Below are 19,665 nucleotides of genomic sequence, written 5' to 3' on the forward strand. Positions count from 1 at the left end.
AGAATTGGACAATTTGGTTTCCAATTGACCTCTAGGTCGTTACTTTTTGATGGAAATCAACAGTGGATTTAAAAATTATACATACTAGGCATTCATAATTAATTACATCAATACCAGAGGGCAGTAGCACCAACTTGTATTTTCTAACATGTACAGAACAATTACTTGCACACACACACAGAGTAAACACCCTCTGTAATAACTAATCCTACGTATAGCTATCAAGAGCAGTACCACACTGTAAATAAATGAAATTTTCAACAAATAAATCTAATGCAAGAAGTTATTAATTGTCTTGAAAATAAATAGACCATGTACTTTATTTTTGCATAATTCTGTGGGAGGTATTTTGAAATGTATTTATCATGTGAGTTATTTCCATGCTGTAATGTTTTCATCTGTGAGCATTTTTCATATTTGTGAAATTTAAATATGTCAATTTGCGTTATGGTACAGTTATGCAGTAACTGCATTCTTCCTTTTTTAATAACACACTCATTTCAAAGTGAGAATTCTTTTTTCTGTAGTTAGTTGTGATGATTATTTCTTTCTTTATGTGTATAGATGACAAAGTATGAGCGGACGACCTTTGACGATGGGGATGGAGACGCCGATGCGGGCAGCACAGCAAGCCTTGACCATAACCAACCAGATGTTACATTCAGAACACAGCCAACAAGGCCTAAAACACTCCTATCCACATGGAAAGAGCTATCACTTTTAGAAAGGATATTGTTTATATTTACAGTTGTTCTCTTAGTTACTGTTGTGGTGCTGGTCTTAGTTATAGCATATAATAAAAACACAAGTAAGTAGACTGCATATTTAATTAGCTAATTTGCATATTAACAGGGTTTTTATATTTGCATGTTTTATTGGCTTTTCTTGAATTTTTATGACCCTCCTGTAATGATAAAATGTTGCTATTCAGTTTATTAGTGCAGTTATACATGTATCTCCATTTCAGACCTTGAAAGCATGTACTTAATATATGAGTGAGTGAATGAATACATGAATGGATGAATGAATGGATGGATGGATAGATGAATCTCTATTTACCTACAAATAAGAACAACAAATCGCACATCCAGTTTAGTTTTTACAAGTGTGTACATGTCACAAAAATAAGTAGGAGAAAAGCTAGAAAAATAGTCTGTCATAAACTAATCTTAATCACTCATACAATTAGTATGTATACAATTAGCAGCTGCTGTTGTCATAAAGAAATAATTATTATTAGTAGTAGTATAATGAGGGAAAAAAACAAGAAAGATTGTAAAGTCTCAAGTGTGAAAGAGCTGGTATGTATTACAGTACCGGAATCCACCCATATAGTTAAAAAACGTTATTAACATAACACATATTGACCAATCAGAGATGTTTTATTCCAGCCACTTGTGTCAATCAAAGCATATTGTTCTATGAAGGAAATTTTATTTAACAGTCCTTAAAATAATTAATGCCGAAATTTGTATATTTACAGTTGTAAATTCATATTTACAGTATGTTCAGTGTAACTATGTCAAATCTTAAGCATCCCACATTGAATGTGACTTTTTTGCATAATGTCATTGTTCACATGGCAGTCTTTAATTCGTAGATTTCTGCTTGGAGTCAAAGATTTGTTTGAGAGGCTCTGTATTACTGGTTAGGTTTATTGTAGATTGGAACCCCAGACATGGATGTGTAAATGAAAAAAAAAAGCTGCACTTTAAAGCAAATCAAGTCTTACAAAGAAAATAATCCTTCACGTTAGGTGTGTGTAGTTAAAACCGCAGGTAGACATGCATAATTGAAACTACTGTTGCACTTTAAAGAAATTAAATCGTATACATGTATGTATGTATGTTTGTTCACAGGTTATTGTTTGACGCCAGAATGTATTACCATAGCAAGCAGTGTACTTAGTTCCATGGATACCTCCGTTGATCCGTGTCAAGATTTCTTTAAATATGCATGTGGAGGCTGGATAAAACATCATCCAATTCCAGATGGTAATTCCAGATGGAATACTTTTGGTGTCCTGTGGCAGGAAAATCAACTAGTTATGAAGAATGCCTTAGGTATGTAATATAGCAGTGCTAGATGTTTGTGACTTTCAGGGTTTCAACTGGAATGCACTGATGACAAATTAGACAGACATGGATTGGAAATTAAATTGGTTGTCCGTCCCTTGTGATCCATCAGTACATTTGTATTTACAGTCAGGAATATTTCCCATCCCAAGCGAGAGACTGTATATTGCAGTATTAGAATACATACATTTTCGCACAAACAGACTCAAGAAAACGTAAATGTAGTAACTGAGTTTTATTTTCATGTACCTATGATTCACAGACTGCTTAATATTTAGTACTACATTGAGAATGTATGTTTGGAAATTGTAGTTCTTAGGATAACATGACATTCAATCATACTAAGCTCTGTTTCCTTTGGGGTTTTTTGGGAGGGGTGAAGGGATATGCTTGTGTGGTTGGTATACGGTAAATGTTCTTTTTTGAAAATGTGGCAGCCCTGAAAAGGGATGTGTACTGTGACTTTTGATTGTATAATCAAATGCCTTTGGCCTCGGGAAATAGCATGTGTGTGTGTATGTATGTACATGTATGTATGTATGTATGTATGTATGTATGTATGTATGTATGTATGTATGTACATGTATTTATGTATGTGTGTGTGTGTGTGTGTGTGTGCGTGCGTGCGTGCATGCATGCATGCATGCATGCATGCATGCATGCATGTATGTATGTATGTATGTATGTATGTATGTGTGTATATGTGTGTCTGTCTGTATATACACAGGATCTGATCATATTCAGTTAATTATGTTCTAGGCCACAGCCACAAATATATCATGAAAAGAGAATTGTGACTAGGTGAATGAATCACACATGAAATTCCTGTCAACTTATCCAAGCTAATTCCAGACTCTGTCCCAATAAAAGTGCATGTTCAGTTAAAGAAGTCTAAGTGGAGAAATATATGCATGTTGATTATACCATGGCGAGACAGCTTCCGGGCAGGATGATTATTCCATGGAAAAAATAGCTGCTGGGCAGGATGATTATACCATGGAGAAATAGCTTCCAGGCAGAATAATGTATAATTTGTCTTCTGTGGAGAGAGTCAGATCCCTAAGGAACCAGAATGCTATTGGCATTTTGTAATTAGAATTTCGTCAAAGCTGTGACTGTTTTTTATAACAAGGCAACAGACATTATCCTCCTGGACGTCGTTGATGTATTAGTATTATGATATTAATCTCTCTGATTATAACAGCCAATTAAACTTTATGATCACAGATTTATGGCATCAATTTATTTTATAATACATGTAGATAATTATATCTCATAAGAGTAAATTGGTATAATTCTATAACTAATAGTTTATGGATGCAAAATTATAGATAATACAGTCCTTAAAAAGTAGTAAAATCATTGATGTTTTAAATGAATATTTATATTAGGTTGAGGTCATATAACGGACAGCACATTACTCAATGATTACAACTAATGACAGACAAGCATTAACAAGCAGAATTTGGTACAAAGAGGGAAAATAAACAGTTGGATTGGATTGGATTGGATTAATAACATTTGGCACAGCATGTTGGAAATAGAAAAACATACGATGTTTGAGAAGAGCAATACTGTAACAGTGAATGTGAGTTATTTTGCAAAGAGACCATAAAACTGTTCTTATCAAACCATGAAATGTAATATAAGTCTCTATACTGCCAACATGCTGTGTTAAGTATTATTAATCCAATTTATTTGTTTACTTGTTCCTGTTTGTAACAAATTCCACTTGTCAATGAATGCTTGTTAGTTATTGGTTGTACTTGTAGAAAGAGCAAATAATACAGTTATATTTTACTTCTTATTTTGAAAGTAATATTGCAAGATGTACAAGTGGTACATACTGAGATAACATAGTTCCTTCAAATTAATTAGTATAATCACTGATGTTTCACATGAGTTTCTTTACAACAGATATCATGAAACCTGAAACAAAATGTCACCAGGGTCAACAGAAATCTTACTAACATTTCTACATTTTATCGTCTGGCTAGAGAAATATCAAATTATTATTCTGTAGTGTTATTGTACAGTAGTCGCTAGTCATACCTGCAGTTTAAGGTGTTGTCTTCGCTGAAATCATTATAAGAAAGGTGTTGGAAATTAGCTTCATTACAAATAACATGCACACCTTAAGACTACATAGCTTTGGGCTAATAGAAGTAATATACAACTGAACTCCCAGACGTTGTTTGTTTATAACCAAACTCGTCAGACTTTGTTTGTTCATTCACTTTGTGTGTATTTGTGTGTGTGTTTGTGTATGTAGTATAATTGTCTCTGTCTGTCTCTGTATGTCTATCTGTCAAACTGACTGTGTCTGTCTGTCTGTCTGTCTGTCTGTCTGTCTGTCTGTCTGTCTGTCTGTCTGTTTGTCTGTCAAGTGTTTGTCTGTGTCAAGTGTGTCTGTGTCAAGTTTAAGTCTACGTCTGTGTCAAGTATGTGGTTGTGTCCATCTGTCAACTGTGTCTGTGTCAATTTTAAGTCTATCCGTGTCAATTACATTGTACATGTATGTGGCTATGTTTCTGTCGATGTGAAGTGTGTGTCTGTGTCTGTCAACTGTGAATGTGTCAAGTATGTAATTCTTTGTTTACATGGAGCTCTAGGTAGCCATATCTTTTTGCTGTTTTTATTAATTTGTACCCATCTTTTAGTGTAATGCTTCACCAGTTTTAATTCATTAACACAATTTCTATATTTTCAGAAAGGCCATATAATGAATCACACAGTGAAGCAGAGAAGAAGGCCCAAAGGTATTATCTTTCATGTATGGACAAGAAGAAAATTATTGAAGACTTAAAAGCAAAGCCACTTCTAGAGGTTGTTCAAAAGGTCCGTACTTTCCATCTAGTCAAAGTCTCTATTCTTGGTAAGAGGGGGTGAGGAAGGGTCACTGGTTGAGGGTGCTCAGTAGAACTATAATAATTAATAATTAATAAGGTAGTCATGGTAAAGCTTGGCTATTACACCAACATTGAGGGCGCTCGGTAGAATTAACTCATTAATAATTAATAAGGTAGTCATAGTAAAGCTGGTTTATTACGCCAACATCGACAAATGCAACAGCCAAATGATCACATATATTGCAAAGATAATATCAGGAATTCATACACAAGTGAACAAAAATGTTCAAAAATGTATGCAAATATATCTAACAACATGACCGCGCCCATAGCAACAGCCAAATGATCGCATATATTGTAAGATAGCAACATGGTTAGATAGGCAACTGGATAGTCATTCAGCAAATGAACACCTATTGTTAGCATGGACTAGCATATGGATAAACATTTAAAAACTGTACAGTTGTGCTAAAACGCCATTTGCGGTATTTTTTATGTTTGACAGATTGGCGGCTGGAGTATTTTTGGTGAATGGAATGAATCAAATTTTGACTTTAACCACACTTTGCGAATACTTCAAAGTGATTATGCCGTTCAACCTTTCTATTCTGTCTGGGTTGGACCAGATGATAAAAATTCATTATCTAACATTGTACAGGTTGGTATTACTTTCACAGTTCATTTATAAATATTACTCTGGTAATTGAGCCTTCAGTTTTCTAAGATAGACACAAACTAAAACTATTGTCGCGACATGTTGATACAAGAGTGATAAGCTATTGAATGGACATTGGTTTAAATATAGTCTCAGTAGGGAGGCGTATCTGAAAACTAGTTTATTTATAGTTCCATAAACTTGCAGTGTACTGTTTTGGGACTTCCAATGTTTACACTATATTGATCACAGGGTGATTAGATTCACCCAACACAGGAACTGCTATCACCCACTTGTGTAATCTAACACATTGAACAACAACAGTTTAGTTTGTGTCTATCTTAGTCTTAGTTACCCAGACTCTTGCCACTGGGGGCGCTGTCTACGAGAGTCTGGGAAAACCACATTCCTACTATATATCTCTGGGAGCAGTGCATGCTGGGGAATACTACACATCCAGTGTTGCATGCTGAATGATTTAGGCACCTACCTTCAAAGCTAGTTGTCTAGAATGCTGATGATAAGAACATCTAAAAAAATCAATGTGAAACATCATTGACAAAGTCTGTGTTTGTAACTCAATACTCAAAGCTAAAAAATATATAAAATGTTTGTTATATAATAAGAACAATTTTACACATTTATTATGCTTTTTGCAATTTATTGAGTTACAAACAAGGGCTTCGTATATGTTGTTTCACATTGATTTTTCAAGTAGGAAGTCATGATGAAATTGTTTCATATATTATTAAAATTAAAAATCAAAAATAAATACCCAGTCCTCATCCATATGATCACTTTAATCAAACACTCCTAATAATTTCATAATTATTTCATTGTTATTTTTGCTTTGTCTTTTTATTATCCACTTATTATCCACCTAAAAATGAATGATTTTCATTACGACAGAAGAGATACAACATACTAGAAATTATGACAATGAAAAGTGATTTTGAATGTTTTTACCACCCATAAGGGGAGGTTATGTTATGCTTCTGTCTGTCTGTCTGTCTGTCTGTCTGTCTGTCTGTCTGTCTGTCTGTGTCCATCTGTCTGTGGGAATGATATCTCAAAAACTATAGCACTGATACTAATGAAACTTGCTACACATCTTCTGCAGTTTGTGTATCACGACTTATCTTATTTTGTTTTTCTCTGCTGTAGATTGATCAGGCAGGCCTTGGTTTACCAGACAGGGATTTCTATCTTAAGAATACTTCCCAAGAAGTAAGTAGATAGCACTTATATGACTCAGACATAATATACTACACAAATTTTAGCTCTCACTTTGCCAAATCTGGTGCGCCCTCTTGTGGTGGTTACCTAAGAAATGGCTGGAACTTCAGTATTAAACCAGAATATGGTGTATTGTATATAGTCTTTGATAGGTAGCATGTGAATAATTAGAACAAAGGGCAAGGATATATATGGAGCTACAATTAGATATTATTCCCCGATATTTTTCTTCGTTCAGCTGAGGTAAATATGAGTGACTTAAGGGGTCTTTGTCACTACTCTTACTCGTCCAGCGACTTGTAGTGAGAACCCTTAGGTTAAGAGTATTTTCCGGCTGAATGAACAAAAATATTGGAGAATAACATAGTTATACCAGCACCAGTAATATCAAAGAAAAATTAGGGAAAGTAATGACAGTTTTGAACGTTTTTGACTCATAGTTCGAACACAGTAGAGCCAGTGACATAGAAACATGTTGTCGCGACGTAGAACAACCAGAGTATGTATTCCTCTTCTTTTTTTTTAACTTGACTCATTAGTGGCATAAGGTATTTCACTCTCTTTGTGCAGATTCTAGATGCTTATTTGATATACATGAGAACTGTGACGACATTAATGGGAGCTGATATCAATGCAACAGAGGCTGAAATGGAAGAAATCCTTCAATTTGAAATTGATCTAGCAAACGTAAGTATTTCCATATTGTATTACAGCTAAAATGATGTAGGCTTGGTGTTTCACTCATGGGACAGTACAGCATTGGGCATTTCCACCATAGCAAAAGTGCGTAACAGACTTGTGAGCGAAAGTTGTTTAGTTTAATGAAAAGCCTCTGAAGGCACACCCGAAACATAAATGTATGAAATAATATCAAGGTATCTTGGGGCACATTACTTTAAAGTAAAAACAAATGAAAGTATATCATGGCCTATGAGGGCGCACTGCCACAAGATACAAACTGAAAATGACTGAAAACATCTAGGCTGTGAGGGCGCACTACTTAAAGTACATGTGGAAGATAGAAAATCTAGGCATGAAGGTCACCAACATGTAACAAATAAAAGAGTAAATGCTACAAATTTCTGTGATACATAAATTTAACAACATGTTTTTTTGGTTTTTAAAGTTAGAGGTATCTTCAGACTGCCTCGCAAATGCTGATTTATCAATGTGATGGGCGAGAAGCTGACATTGTGAAAACAGTGACACTAATTTGTACAATATCATAAATTGATGAGTAATGTTTTTGTTTTTCCATTTGAAAGGTTACCCTGCCAACAGATGAACGCCGTGATGAGGAATTACTCTATCATCGTCTCAAATTGACAGATCTACAGGAAATGGCTCCAGCGGTCAGTTGACTTTTTGATAAAATCTTCATAGTTGAAAAAATGGACTACAAATTGTTACAACCCTGAGTTGTGAAATTTTTGCAAAGTCACGTGAGAAATAGTAAGATTTGATGAGATTTGATGATCAAAACAAGATGGCAGAATATAGTGTAGAACACAATGTCATCTATATATGTGTAAAGTGCAATCAAATCGATGAGAAATCTCTGTTGACCTCTACGTAGATTGTAACAACCTGAACCAGACCAAAACAAACAAACAAAATTTCAAGATTATAAAGATTTCCAACCTTGTTTTGAAATTGGTAGTTATCGGAAGTACACAATTTGTTTTTCTTGGCCATAATCTAAACACTTGGGATTGAATCCTTGGCCCTTTGATCTATATTGATATCATCACAGATTCAACTCTTTGTTTTTGCAGTTTGACTGGTTGACAAACACACAGTATTTATTTCAAAAAGTTGGAATTGATGATGTAGAAGGGGATGAATCCATTGTTGTCTACGCACCACAGTACCTACGGGATGTGTCTAGTTTTATTTTAAGAACACCGCCAAAGTAAGCCCACAAGCATATATTGGCCTTTTACACCTCATATGTGAAAAATATTGTGTGTGTGTGTGTGTGTGTGTGTGTGTGTGTGTGTGTGTGTGTGTCATGCATGTGTGATATACTTATCAATCAATCCATCCACCCACCATCCATCTATCCATTCATCCAACCACTCACCCATCCATCAATCCACCCACCAACTCATATATCCAGCCATCCATTCATCCATCAATTCATTTCTTTATCCATCCATCCACCCACCCACCTACCAACAATTCATCCATCCAACCACCCATCCATCCATCCACCCACCTACCCACAATTCATCCATCCAACCACCCACCCATCCATCCATCCAACTACCTATCCATCCATCCTCCCACCTACCCACCCATGATCCATCCATCCATCCATCCAACCACCCACCCACCCATCCATCCATCCAACTACCCATCCATCCATCCATCCATCCATCCTCCCACCTACCCACCCATGATCCATCCATCCATCCATCCAACCACCCACCCATCCATCCATCCATCCAACTACCCATTCATCCATACATCCATCCATCCATACATCCATCCATCCACCTACCCACCCGTGATTCATCCATCCATCCATCCATCCACCCACCTACCCACCCATGATTCATCCATACATCCATACATCCATCCATCCATCCATCCATCCACCCACCTACCCACCCATGATTCATCCATCCATCCACCCACCTACCCACCCATGATTCATCCATACATCCATCCATCCATCCATCCATCCACCCATATAAAGGTGTTATCACATATTTTGTATATTTCATTATATTGCAGTCATTATAAATCATTATACACACAATCAATTTTGCCTCCACATCATACTTCCTAATACCTTCTCCATCCCTACAGACTCTTAAATAACTACATGATTTGGAAGACCATCAAGAGAATGGCACTTTTCCTTGATGCAGACTTCCGCGATGCATCGTCAGAGTTTGACAAAGTCTTGTATGGTACAACTACTACACCAGATCCTTGGAGATTCTGTGTAGCAGATACAGATAGTACAATTGGGATGGCATTGGGCGCTATGTTCGTAAGAGAGGCGTTTGACGGTAACAGTAAAGAAACTGTAAGCAGAGATACCTTCTATCAATTCATACCGGTTTGTACTGTTAAAGGAAAAGTCTAGTCGGCCTGATTTCTGCCTTTAGTACACTTGTATTAATTACTGCTATCAAATTACATATGATTTTGGGTGATAAAATAGCATCTCTGTAACTTATTCAACTTTGATTCTTGGACAGAAGCCATACTGCATGTGTGTTCAATAATTTGTGAAAATTGTTGCAAGGCTGTATCAGGCGATGACATCATATTTAACACAATCTCTTTGTCAAATGATGACATCACAATCTCTTTGTCAAATGATGACATCACAATCTCTGTCAAATGATGACATCACAATCTCTTTGTCAAGTGATGACATAACAATCTCTGTCAAGTGATGACATCACAACCTGTCAAGTGATGACAGCATAATCTCTTTGTCAAGTGATGACATCACAATCTCTGTCAAGTGATGACATCATAATCTCATTGTCTGTACATGTTTCAATTTGTCAAAACAAAGAAATTGTGGTAAATATGATGTCATCACCAAGAAAAATAATGTAATTTATGTAAACAATTGAATCGGTTGTTTTTTGACCACTTTCATTTTGACCACTTTGACCACTTTCATTGATACATGCATATTTTCATTCATACATTTTATAATTATTCTAAATGAAATACCAATCTAATTTGTTTATTTTTTTCAGGCTCAGGATATGATAGATGAAATCAGGGAAGCATTCAAAAATAATTTTCCAAGGTTAGACTGGATGGACGATGATACCAGGACTGTTGCTAGGGAAAAGGTATTTATTTCTGCACGTTCAGAAATACCCTGTCCTTAATTGACCTTGTGGTCACCTATTGTGATCTTAGACTGTCCTCACTTGACCTTTGGCAATTATCTTCAGGTTTTGTAGCTACAATACAGTGACATCACCAGTTTGTGTAGCCACAATACAATGACATCACCATTTTGTGTAGCCACAATACAATGACATCACCAGTTTGTGTAGCCAAAATACAATGACATCACTAGTTTATGTAGTCATAATACAATGACATCACCAGTTTGTATAGCCACAATACAATGACATCACCAGTCTGTGTAGCCGCAAAACAATGACATCACCAGTTTGTGTAGCCACAATACAATGACATCACCAGTCTGTGTAGCCACAATACAATGACATCACCAGTCTGTGTAGCCACAATACAATGACATCACCAGTCTGTGTAGCCACAATACAATGACATCACCAGTCTGTGTAGCCACAATACAATGACATCACCAGTTTGTGTAGCCACAATACAATGACATCACCAGTTTGTGTAGCCAAAATACAATGACATTACAAATTTGTTAATCAATACTGTATATTTACATTTCAGGCTGATGCAGTAGTCGACATGATAGGTTTTCCAGACTATATCCTGAAACCAAAAAGTCTGGATGACAGATATAAAGGGGTAAGTAAAACTTTGAAACATTAGGATTGATTAATATATTTTAGGTTTTTTTGTTTTTTTTGGTTTTAGTAATTTTTGTTACTCATCAAAGAGAGAAATGGAAGAGTACAGTGTCCATGCAATAAGACACTGAGGGTATACAACTGTTGACATCAGACTGTGGACAACTGGAAATTATTACAAACAGGGAAAGTAAACAAATGAATTGGATTAATAACACTTGACACAGTATGTTGGAAGTACAGAGACTTGTATTACATTTCATCATTTTAAGATAATTTGTGGTTTGTATCATATTGTGTAACAATTTGTAAGTTCTGAGCTTTGAGTCTTGTCTATAATACAATGACATCACCAGTTTGTGTAGCCATAATACAATGACATCACCAGTTTGTGTAGCCACAATACAATGACATCACCAGTTTGTGTAGCCACAATACAATGACATCACCAGTTTGTGTAGCCACAATACAATGCCATCACCAGTCTGATATTTAAATTGTGTTTTTTGTCATCCTTTTAGTTGGACTTTGATGAAGATGAATATTTTCTCAATAATCTAAAATTGATAACATTTGATATCAAACGGTCTTTTGAAAAACTACGTAAGCCTGTGAAAAGATCACGTTGGGAGATGACACCACCGACTGTCAACGCATACTATACACCTAACAAGAATGAAATTGGTGAGTCAAATCATGGTAGTTATTCAACTGTAAGGTATATCATGTCATTCTGCTCTCACGAGGGCGCCCTGTCATGACGTACCTTATAGACTAGGTAGTTAGGCATAAAAAATTACGTGTTTCCTATTACATTCAATTTTAGAATAGGTGGCGTTGTAGATTTTTCATTTTATTTATAAAAAAAAAATTATGTGAGTGTCTAGTTCAAATGTGACTTTTCATATGGTGATAGTGCTGCATTTCACCAATTTATATGAAATCAAGATGAAAAATAAGCTGTCCCCAAGCAAGAGAAGAAAATAATGAAAATCGTCAAGTCCATGTTTTATGGTCTGTTTCTTCTGCTCTGTGAAAGAACTAAGCTATGCTTATCACTGTTCAATGTGATTGGGTAAAGGATTCTGCTGTGTGTGTTGTGTCTCTGTTATCGTTAGTTTGAAGTTGCAATCACTGCATGAAAGGGTGGCATTTCCTGTTCCATGTACATGACTGTAACACAATGGAATTGCCGCGATTCCTGATTCGCTGCAATTCCGTTGTGTGACCATCATGTGCATGGAACCAGAAACGCCACCCTTTCATGCTGTGAATGTATATATGTTTATGTAAAACGCATCACGTGTGCCATGAGCAAATAACCATGGTAACCCAGGTGTAGACTGTATTTTCTGAGAGTCACCATTGTCACCTGCCTTATGTACAAATATTTACAGTTATCAGTGAAAATTGATTTATAACTATTGTTCTTATTTTGTTGGTAGTGTTTCCTGCCGGAATTCTGCAGGCTCCATTTTATGACAGGAAATATCCAAAGTAAGTTTCAAATTAAGTAATTTCATCAAACAAATGATACATAACTGTTTATTGGTCAACTCTTCCAACACATTATAATACATGGCTGTTTATTGGTCAACTCTTCTGACACATTATAATACATGGCTGTTTATTGGTCAACTCATCTGACACATTATAATACATGGCTGTTTATTGGTCAACTAGCTCTTCCGACACATTATAATACATGGCTGTTTATTGGTCAACTCTTCCAACACATTATAATACATGGCTGTTTATTGGTCAACTCTTCCAACACATTATAATACATGGCTGTTTATTGGTCAACTCTTCCAACACATTATAATACATGGCTGTTTATTGGTCATCTCTTCCAACACATTATAATACATGACTGTGATTGGTCAACTAAAATTTCTCTCTCCTTGTACAAAAAATTGTTCGCATTTGAACAAAACATTGTATGATGTGTTAGGGTCCATTGATTAAATACTTTGTTTGCCATTCTTGAATTTCCCAAAAACTTACCAGGCAGACAGGGGATAAAACAAAAACAGAAAAAACCACAATGTTAACATGTCATGTAAAATTCACTTTTCTTTTGATTTATTGTATGTTTGCATCTAAATCTACGACACTGGTGAAATATAAATGTCAAAATTCAAAGTTTTTTATTTTCTTAAACAATTATTTAGAAATGTGTGTAGTTATTCTAAAAATATTTGAACAGTCTTTCCATTTACAATAATATGAAATACAGCCTTGTGCAGAAATTTTGAGAAAAAATGAAATGTGTTTGTTTTGTCTAAATCTACCAACAAACTTACCCACACACGGAGGGCAAATAAAGAATTTAGCTGATGGTGCCTAAGAAACAATTACAAAGTGTTAGCGCCCTCTATGACACGTACACAGGTTTTGATTTCATAATAATTCCCTTATTTTCAGATCTTTGAATTTTGGTGGCATCGGTGTGGTTGTAGGTCATGAACTGACACATGGCTTTGATGATCAAGGTCGGGAATATGATAAAAACGGTAACATGGTGACTTGGTGGAAGAACGCAACGGTGGAAAGGTTTAAAGAAAGAACTGAATGTATGGTGGACAAGTATAACAAATATATTGTCAACGGTGAAAATGTAAGTTGTCATTGTCAATATTTTAATAGTTTACGCAGCGGCCACAAGCGGTCACATAGCAGCTCAATGACTAGGACGCATGCACGTCCTATGTACTAAGCGAAATTTTTGTGGTGGTTTTACCCAAGGATGCATTGCGGTGACTACGCATGTACATTCCATATATACAATGCACATTCTCCACGCAGAGGAGGCTATCTACAATATCATCACGAGGCATCGTGGTCACAAATGAATCTACCCTGCGCAAGCTTATGGGCTTTGCCTAGATATGACATTACAGAATTGAAAGTTTGTGCATGCTGATTTCTCTCTGTAACAGTTATGTGTCTGTGTCTGTGTTTGTTTCTGTGACTGTGACTGTGTCTGTGTCTGTGTTTGTATCTGTGACTGTGACTGTGTCTGTGTCTGTGTCTCTGTCTGTCTGTCTGTGTCTGTGTCTGTGTCTGTGTCTGTCTGCATGTGTCTGTGACTGTGTCTGTATGTGTCTGTGTTTGTTTCTGTGACTGTGACTGTGTCTGTGTCTGTGTTTGTATCTGTGACTGTGACTGTGTCTGTGTCTGTGTCTCTGTCTGTCTGTCCGAGTCTGTCTGTGTCTGTGTCTGTACGTGTCTGTGTATGTACATGTCTGTGTGAGCATCGTATGTGTTAGTGTCTGCACACATATTTGTCTGCTTGTGTGTATGTTGTGTGTGCATCATTATCACCACTGTGGCAAAAAAAGAATCGCTGGCAGCATTCATATAGCAATAAAAGGTATAAGTTTTTGTGAGCAGTCGATTCTTTACCGCCTTTATAACCACCAACAGACTTCATTGATTTTGACAAAAGTAGTCTTGTCACAAAATATAAAATTGTGTTAGGTGTCTAGTGAGGTGAAAGAAACAATTGTAATGGTCTTTTTTGTTAACATTGTCAGATCAATGGTAAACAAACTCTTGGTGAAAACATCGCAGATAATGGTGGCTTGAAAGCTTCATTTCGTGTAAGTAGTTAGTGATTTCATTATACATGTACCAGTATGCGATGCATACATTGTACTAGTGGTATTTGCTGTACAGTATAATATCAAACTCGTATACATATGTATGTACAATCTCTAGAGATCAATCCAACGGTGGGCAAACGTACTAGTGATGTTTGCACTGTGGTGCAGTGCTGAAAACTTTATTGCATATCTGCATGCAAATGATATGCAAATGGGGAATACCATTCGTTATACACAAAAGCGTGTGATCATAGTGTCATCTTTATGGAAATTTGTTGTTCCGGATAAACATATCTAATAATAACAGAACCCCATGCCGCATGAGTACCAGTGTGGGTACTCAGGGGTATTGGCATTCGTGCTTGCAGTGTTTTCTGCTGCACCTTCACTTGCTACGCTCATGAAAGTACTGCTGCAGAGAACACTGCACACACGAGTGCAAACACCCCGAATACGCCACAGTTGTACTCGTGTGTCATAGGGTTGTGTCATATTATTGCATAATCCAATGTGTCTGATTTAGAAAAGGTTAGTATGAGATATTAAAAATGATGAAGTGGGAGTGATGTCATTATTTGTGGCATGTGTGAATGAAATTTTATCTATACAAGCAAAACCTGTAGTGGGTCATATAAAACCCTGCCATACTATGGTAAACATAAGAATGGGATACAAAATACTATGAGATCACCAACTATATAGTTAGCCTGCTATTTTGAATCAATGTTCTCCTTTTTACACAAATCGATCATTCAAAAAAAGGTAATAAAAATAAAAAATATACCTACCCCACCTATTCTCATATTGAGCGTAATTGGACCACACAATTTTTTTTGTTAGGCCTAATACTATACTTACAGAAGGTAGTAATAATTATAGTTTGTGTTGTGAGAACGAATGTTCATGAACTCTCGATTCATATTTTATGATGAAATTTCTACTCACAGAGTCAAAAAAGTTTCTCTTCCAAGACACGTGACAATAGCCCATTGTAGTACACCACTGATAATGCTGACAAAGATGTCAGCCAAATTTGCGATTCACTTCCAAGAAATATTTTTGACTTGACTTTCTTAAACAGAATGTTTGTATTGTTGTTTTGGCAGGCGTATGAAGGTTACATAAGAGAGCATGGACAAGAAGTACCACTTCCGGCGTTGAATCTCACTCACAGTCAGCTTTTCTTCCTTGGATTTGCTCAGGTTTGAATTTCTGTCGATAGGGAATCTCTAACAATGTATTTTGGTCGATTCAGATCTCAAACTGCATTTTGTAATTACTAATAGATATTATTCCCAATATTTTTCTTCATTCAGATATATAAAGGGAAATTCAAGTGACCTAAGGGGCCTTGTCACTATGAGTCGCTAAACAAGTAGTGACAGACCCTTATGTCACAACTATTTTCTGGCTGAATGAAGTAAAATATTGGGGAATAATATAATTATACCAGCACCAGTAATATCAAAGAAAAATTGGGGAAAGTAATCACGGCAATTTAGAATGTTTTGACTCATATTTTGAACACAGCAGAACCAGTGACATAGAAACGAGATGTCGTGACATACACACGTCAAGGAAACCAAGGAAAAATTCCATATTTTTTGTTCACTGTAGCTTGTACATGTATTTACAGATTATACATACTTACTACACATCCCTTAACAAAAACACTAGTAGGGAACCCTGGTAAAATGACTACAGGTCTACCACTGGTAGGGAATGCTGGTAAAATGACTATAGGTCTACCACTGGTAGGGAACCCTGGTAAAATGACTATAGGTCTACCACTGGTAGGGAACCCTGGTAAAATGACTATAGGTCTACCACTGGTAGGAACCCTGGTAAAATGACTATAGGTCTACCACTGGTAGGGAACCCTGGTAAAATGACTATAGGTCTACCACTGGTAGGGAACCCTGGTAAAATGACTATAGGTCTACCACTGGTAGGGAACCCTGGTAAAATGACTATAGGTCTACCACTGGTAGGGAACCATGGTAAAATGACTATAGGTCTACCACTGGTAGGGAACCATGGTAAAATGACTATAGGTGTACCACTGGTAGGGAACCCTGGTCAGAGGTAAAATGACTGGGGAACTGTAGGTAGATTTACATACACCCTTAACAAAAATGCTGGTAGTAAACCTTAGTAAAATGACATGGAAATTTTGGTATTTCACTAATTTTTGAAGGGTGTAGGTATGAGTATTTTGTCCCTTGATTATATTTTATTTGTATTCACTTACTATAGGTTTGGTGTTCAGTCAGCACAAAGGCAGTAGCCCATGTACAACTTTTGACAGATTCACATAGTCCGGCGAAATTTAGGTGAGTGTAAACTGATTCATGTAGTCCTGCTAACTTCATACTCAAGTATTCATTTATTATAATACACATACATGTATGTTTTCATTCTTGATCTAGAGTGCTGTCACCGCATGAAAAGTGATGTTTCTGGTCACACAATGGAAATATGACATTTCTGATTTTCGGCAATTTTGTTATGTCACCTTTATGTAAATGGGACCGAAAATGCCACCCTTTCATGCAGTATATGTTTCAAAATGTTGCAACCCTAGGCTGTTATCAGAATTATGTTTATCATAATTTTTCTACCTTTTCATGTATAAGTTGAAGGAGTTGTACATAGTATGATTGCTGTGTATCAAATCCTAATATCCCACGAGTAGTGAGTTGTATTTTACAACAAAAATGGTCACCCAAGTTCAGTAAATTCAATGCGATCCCACAAACTTAGTGATGAGCATATATGTCCGGGCTAGGCTGTCACCTTTGTGCCAAGTGTGAAAAAATCACTTCATAGGCGATCTCAAGAAAAGCCGCTTACAGACTGATGTATGCATGTATAGAGCCATAGACACTGCACTGTCTATGCTGTGTATGATAGATTCCATTCTGATAGTTCCCTGTGAGAACTAACAAGTTGTTGTTCTCTCGATTTCTACAGAGTAATAGGCACTCTATCGAACTCCGACGACTTTGCCAAACATTACAGTTGTCCTGTTGGAAGCCCAATGAACCCTTCTAAGAAGTGTGAAGTCTGGTAACCTGCTACACCTGTGAAGAATGGAACAATCCTGTTGCATTACTGTCAATGGCTAGTCAGTGCATTGCCTTGTAGTGATTGGCTAACTGCAGACAAAATAAGAATGTGGAGGGTATAGTTCAACAAACATACAATTGTCTGTTGTATGTCCTGTACACCACACAGTTGGCAGAAAGTTTTCACAAATTTGAAAGTGAATTTTATTTATTGGAATATGTAAAAAAAAAAATTACAAAGTTATATCAATTTGTTAATTTTCTTTTTTTTTCAGGAAAGCATTGTCAAAGTGATTCCCCGTTGAATCTAAGGGTATTTCAGGGGTATGGACAAAAATGAACTAGAATGCTCATATTGACCGTTATATACCTTTGGTACATTCATGGAACTTGATTTGTTGTTCCAACCAAATTTTGTTCAAATATATTGTGGACATAGATAATTAGATGGTATTGCATTGTTTCAGTTTTAGGCCATATCTTGTCATACATATTGCATTATGTATTTAGATAGACTCTCTCACAGTCCTCGGGAACGTTGCTACATGTAGCCGAAAGTGGCCATTTTGTATGTACTGGTATCTACCCCATACTTATTTTCATGTGCCCGCTCATGATAACCAAATTTTGTTGTTGTGAGTCAAAATGAGAAAAACTGGGATTTCTTGTGAGTGGGGAAACACCAAATTTTGGTGAATCACTAGAAATTGTGTGCATCAGTAGCACATCAAATTGGGCGTAGAGGGCGCACTGCTTGTGCTCTATCTAATATCCTTGTACTGTCTGCCCTCATTGACTTCATAGGAATAACCATTCATTGACGTGTTATTGAGACCCGTCCTTATATTGCGATGCCCCCGACTGTCACAGTAACACGGCAGGTCGCAAAAACACGTCATCAATGAATAGTTAGTTCTATGTAGTCAATAAGGTAATCGTGTGTAGTAGTTAGGTTTTATTTTCAAAGTAGGTACTCTGCAAAATAATGGAATTTCTCTTAACGTAGCACTGTTATTGTTTTAGTGATTTTTACAGGGCCTAAATACAATTTTAACTCAATATTTCTATGTTCAGAGGGTATGCCAAAAATATGTGTTTTTATGTTACAACTTAGTTACAAATGTAGCACCATTTAGTGTACATATTTTAAAAACCAAATTATAAAAAATTATATGTTATATCAGATTATCATATATATCATATTGTTTCAAAATAAAAATACAATGTGTAGCAGATAACTACAGCATTTCATCTACTTGCCCCATTCACTTAGGACATTCATATCAGGTGTAAAATAACAGTGTGTAATTGTCAGTTCAGTAGTGGTCACTCTAAATGTACTCAATTTGTAATAGTGTTGACAGCAGATGAACCCCCAACTGTGTCACAGTTAGAATATAGGCAAATTTGATTGACACTTCATTCACTGATAACAATCAGCTAGGGTCTACCCTTCCCAATGAATAAATATTGTTTACAGATAGATTACATTTAGAGCTACCACTACAGAGCTGATAATTAAAGCAGTCAGTACATTCTTATTTTACACCTGATCAGAGCGTAATGAGCTATCATGATTGTTTTTTACCCATCATGCTCTGTACCCCCTCTGGCCTCCTTTGCACCTGATATGAACGTTCTAAGTGAATGGGGCAAGTAACTGAAACACTTTAGGTATACG

The 19,665-nt window shown here is 36.2% G+C and overlaps 1 protein-coding gene across 1 annotated transcript; it reads left to right on the top strand.

The window, feature by feature from the left end:
- Positions 1 to 564: 564 nt before the first annotated feature.
- Positions 565 to 18,117, top strand: LOC144451501 (endothelin-converting enzyme 1-like). The gene is made up of 18 exons (XM_078142366.1): positions 565 to 808; positions 1,860 to 2,063; positions 4,786 to 4,913; positions 5,430 to 5,582; positions 6,744 to 6,806; positions 7,386 to 7,502; positions 8,081 to 8,167; positions 8,591 to 8,727; positions 9,630 to 9,852; positions 10,544 to 10,642; positions 11,229 to 11,306; positions 11,830 to 11,992; positions 12,754 to 12,805; positions 13,736 to 13,928; positions 14,848 to 14,913; positions 16,023 to 16,118; positions 17,173 to 17,249; positions 17,890 to 18,117. The coding sequence occupies exons 1-18, from the start codon at positions 565 to 567 to the stop codon at positions 17,987 to 17,989; spliced, it is 2,280 nt and encodes a 759-aa protein (XP_077998492.1). The 3' UTR covers positions 17,990 to 18,117.
- Positions 18,118 to 19,665: the final 1,548 nt, after the last annotated feature.

The sequence above is a fragment of the Glandiceps talaboti genome, chromosome 21, assembly GCF_964340395.1.
Source record: "Glandiceps talaboti chromosome 21, keGlaTala1.1, whole genome shotgun sequence".
In the NCBI taxonomy this organism is placed as follows: Eukaryota; Metazoa; Hemichordata; class Enteropneusta; family Spengelidae; genus Glandiceps; species Glandiceps talaboti.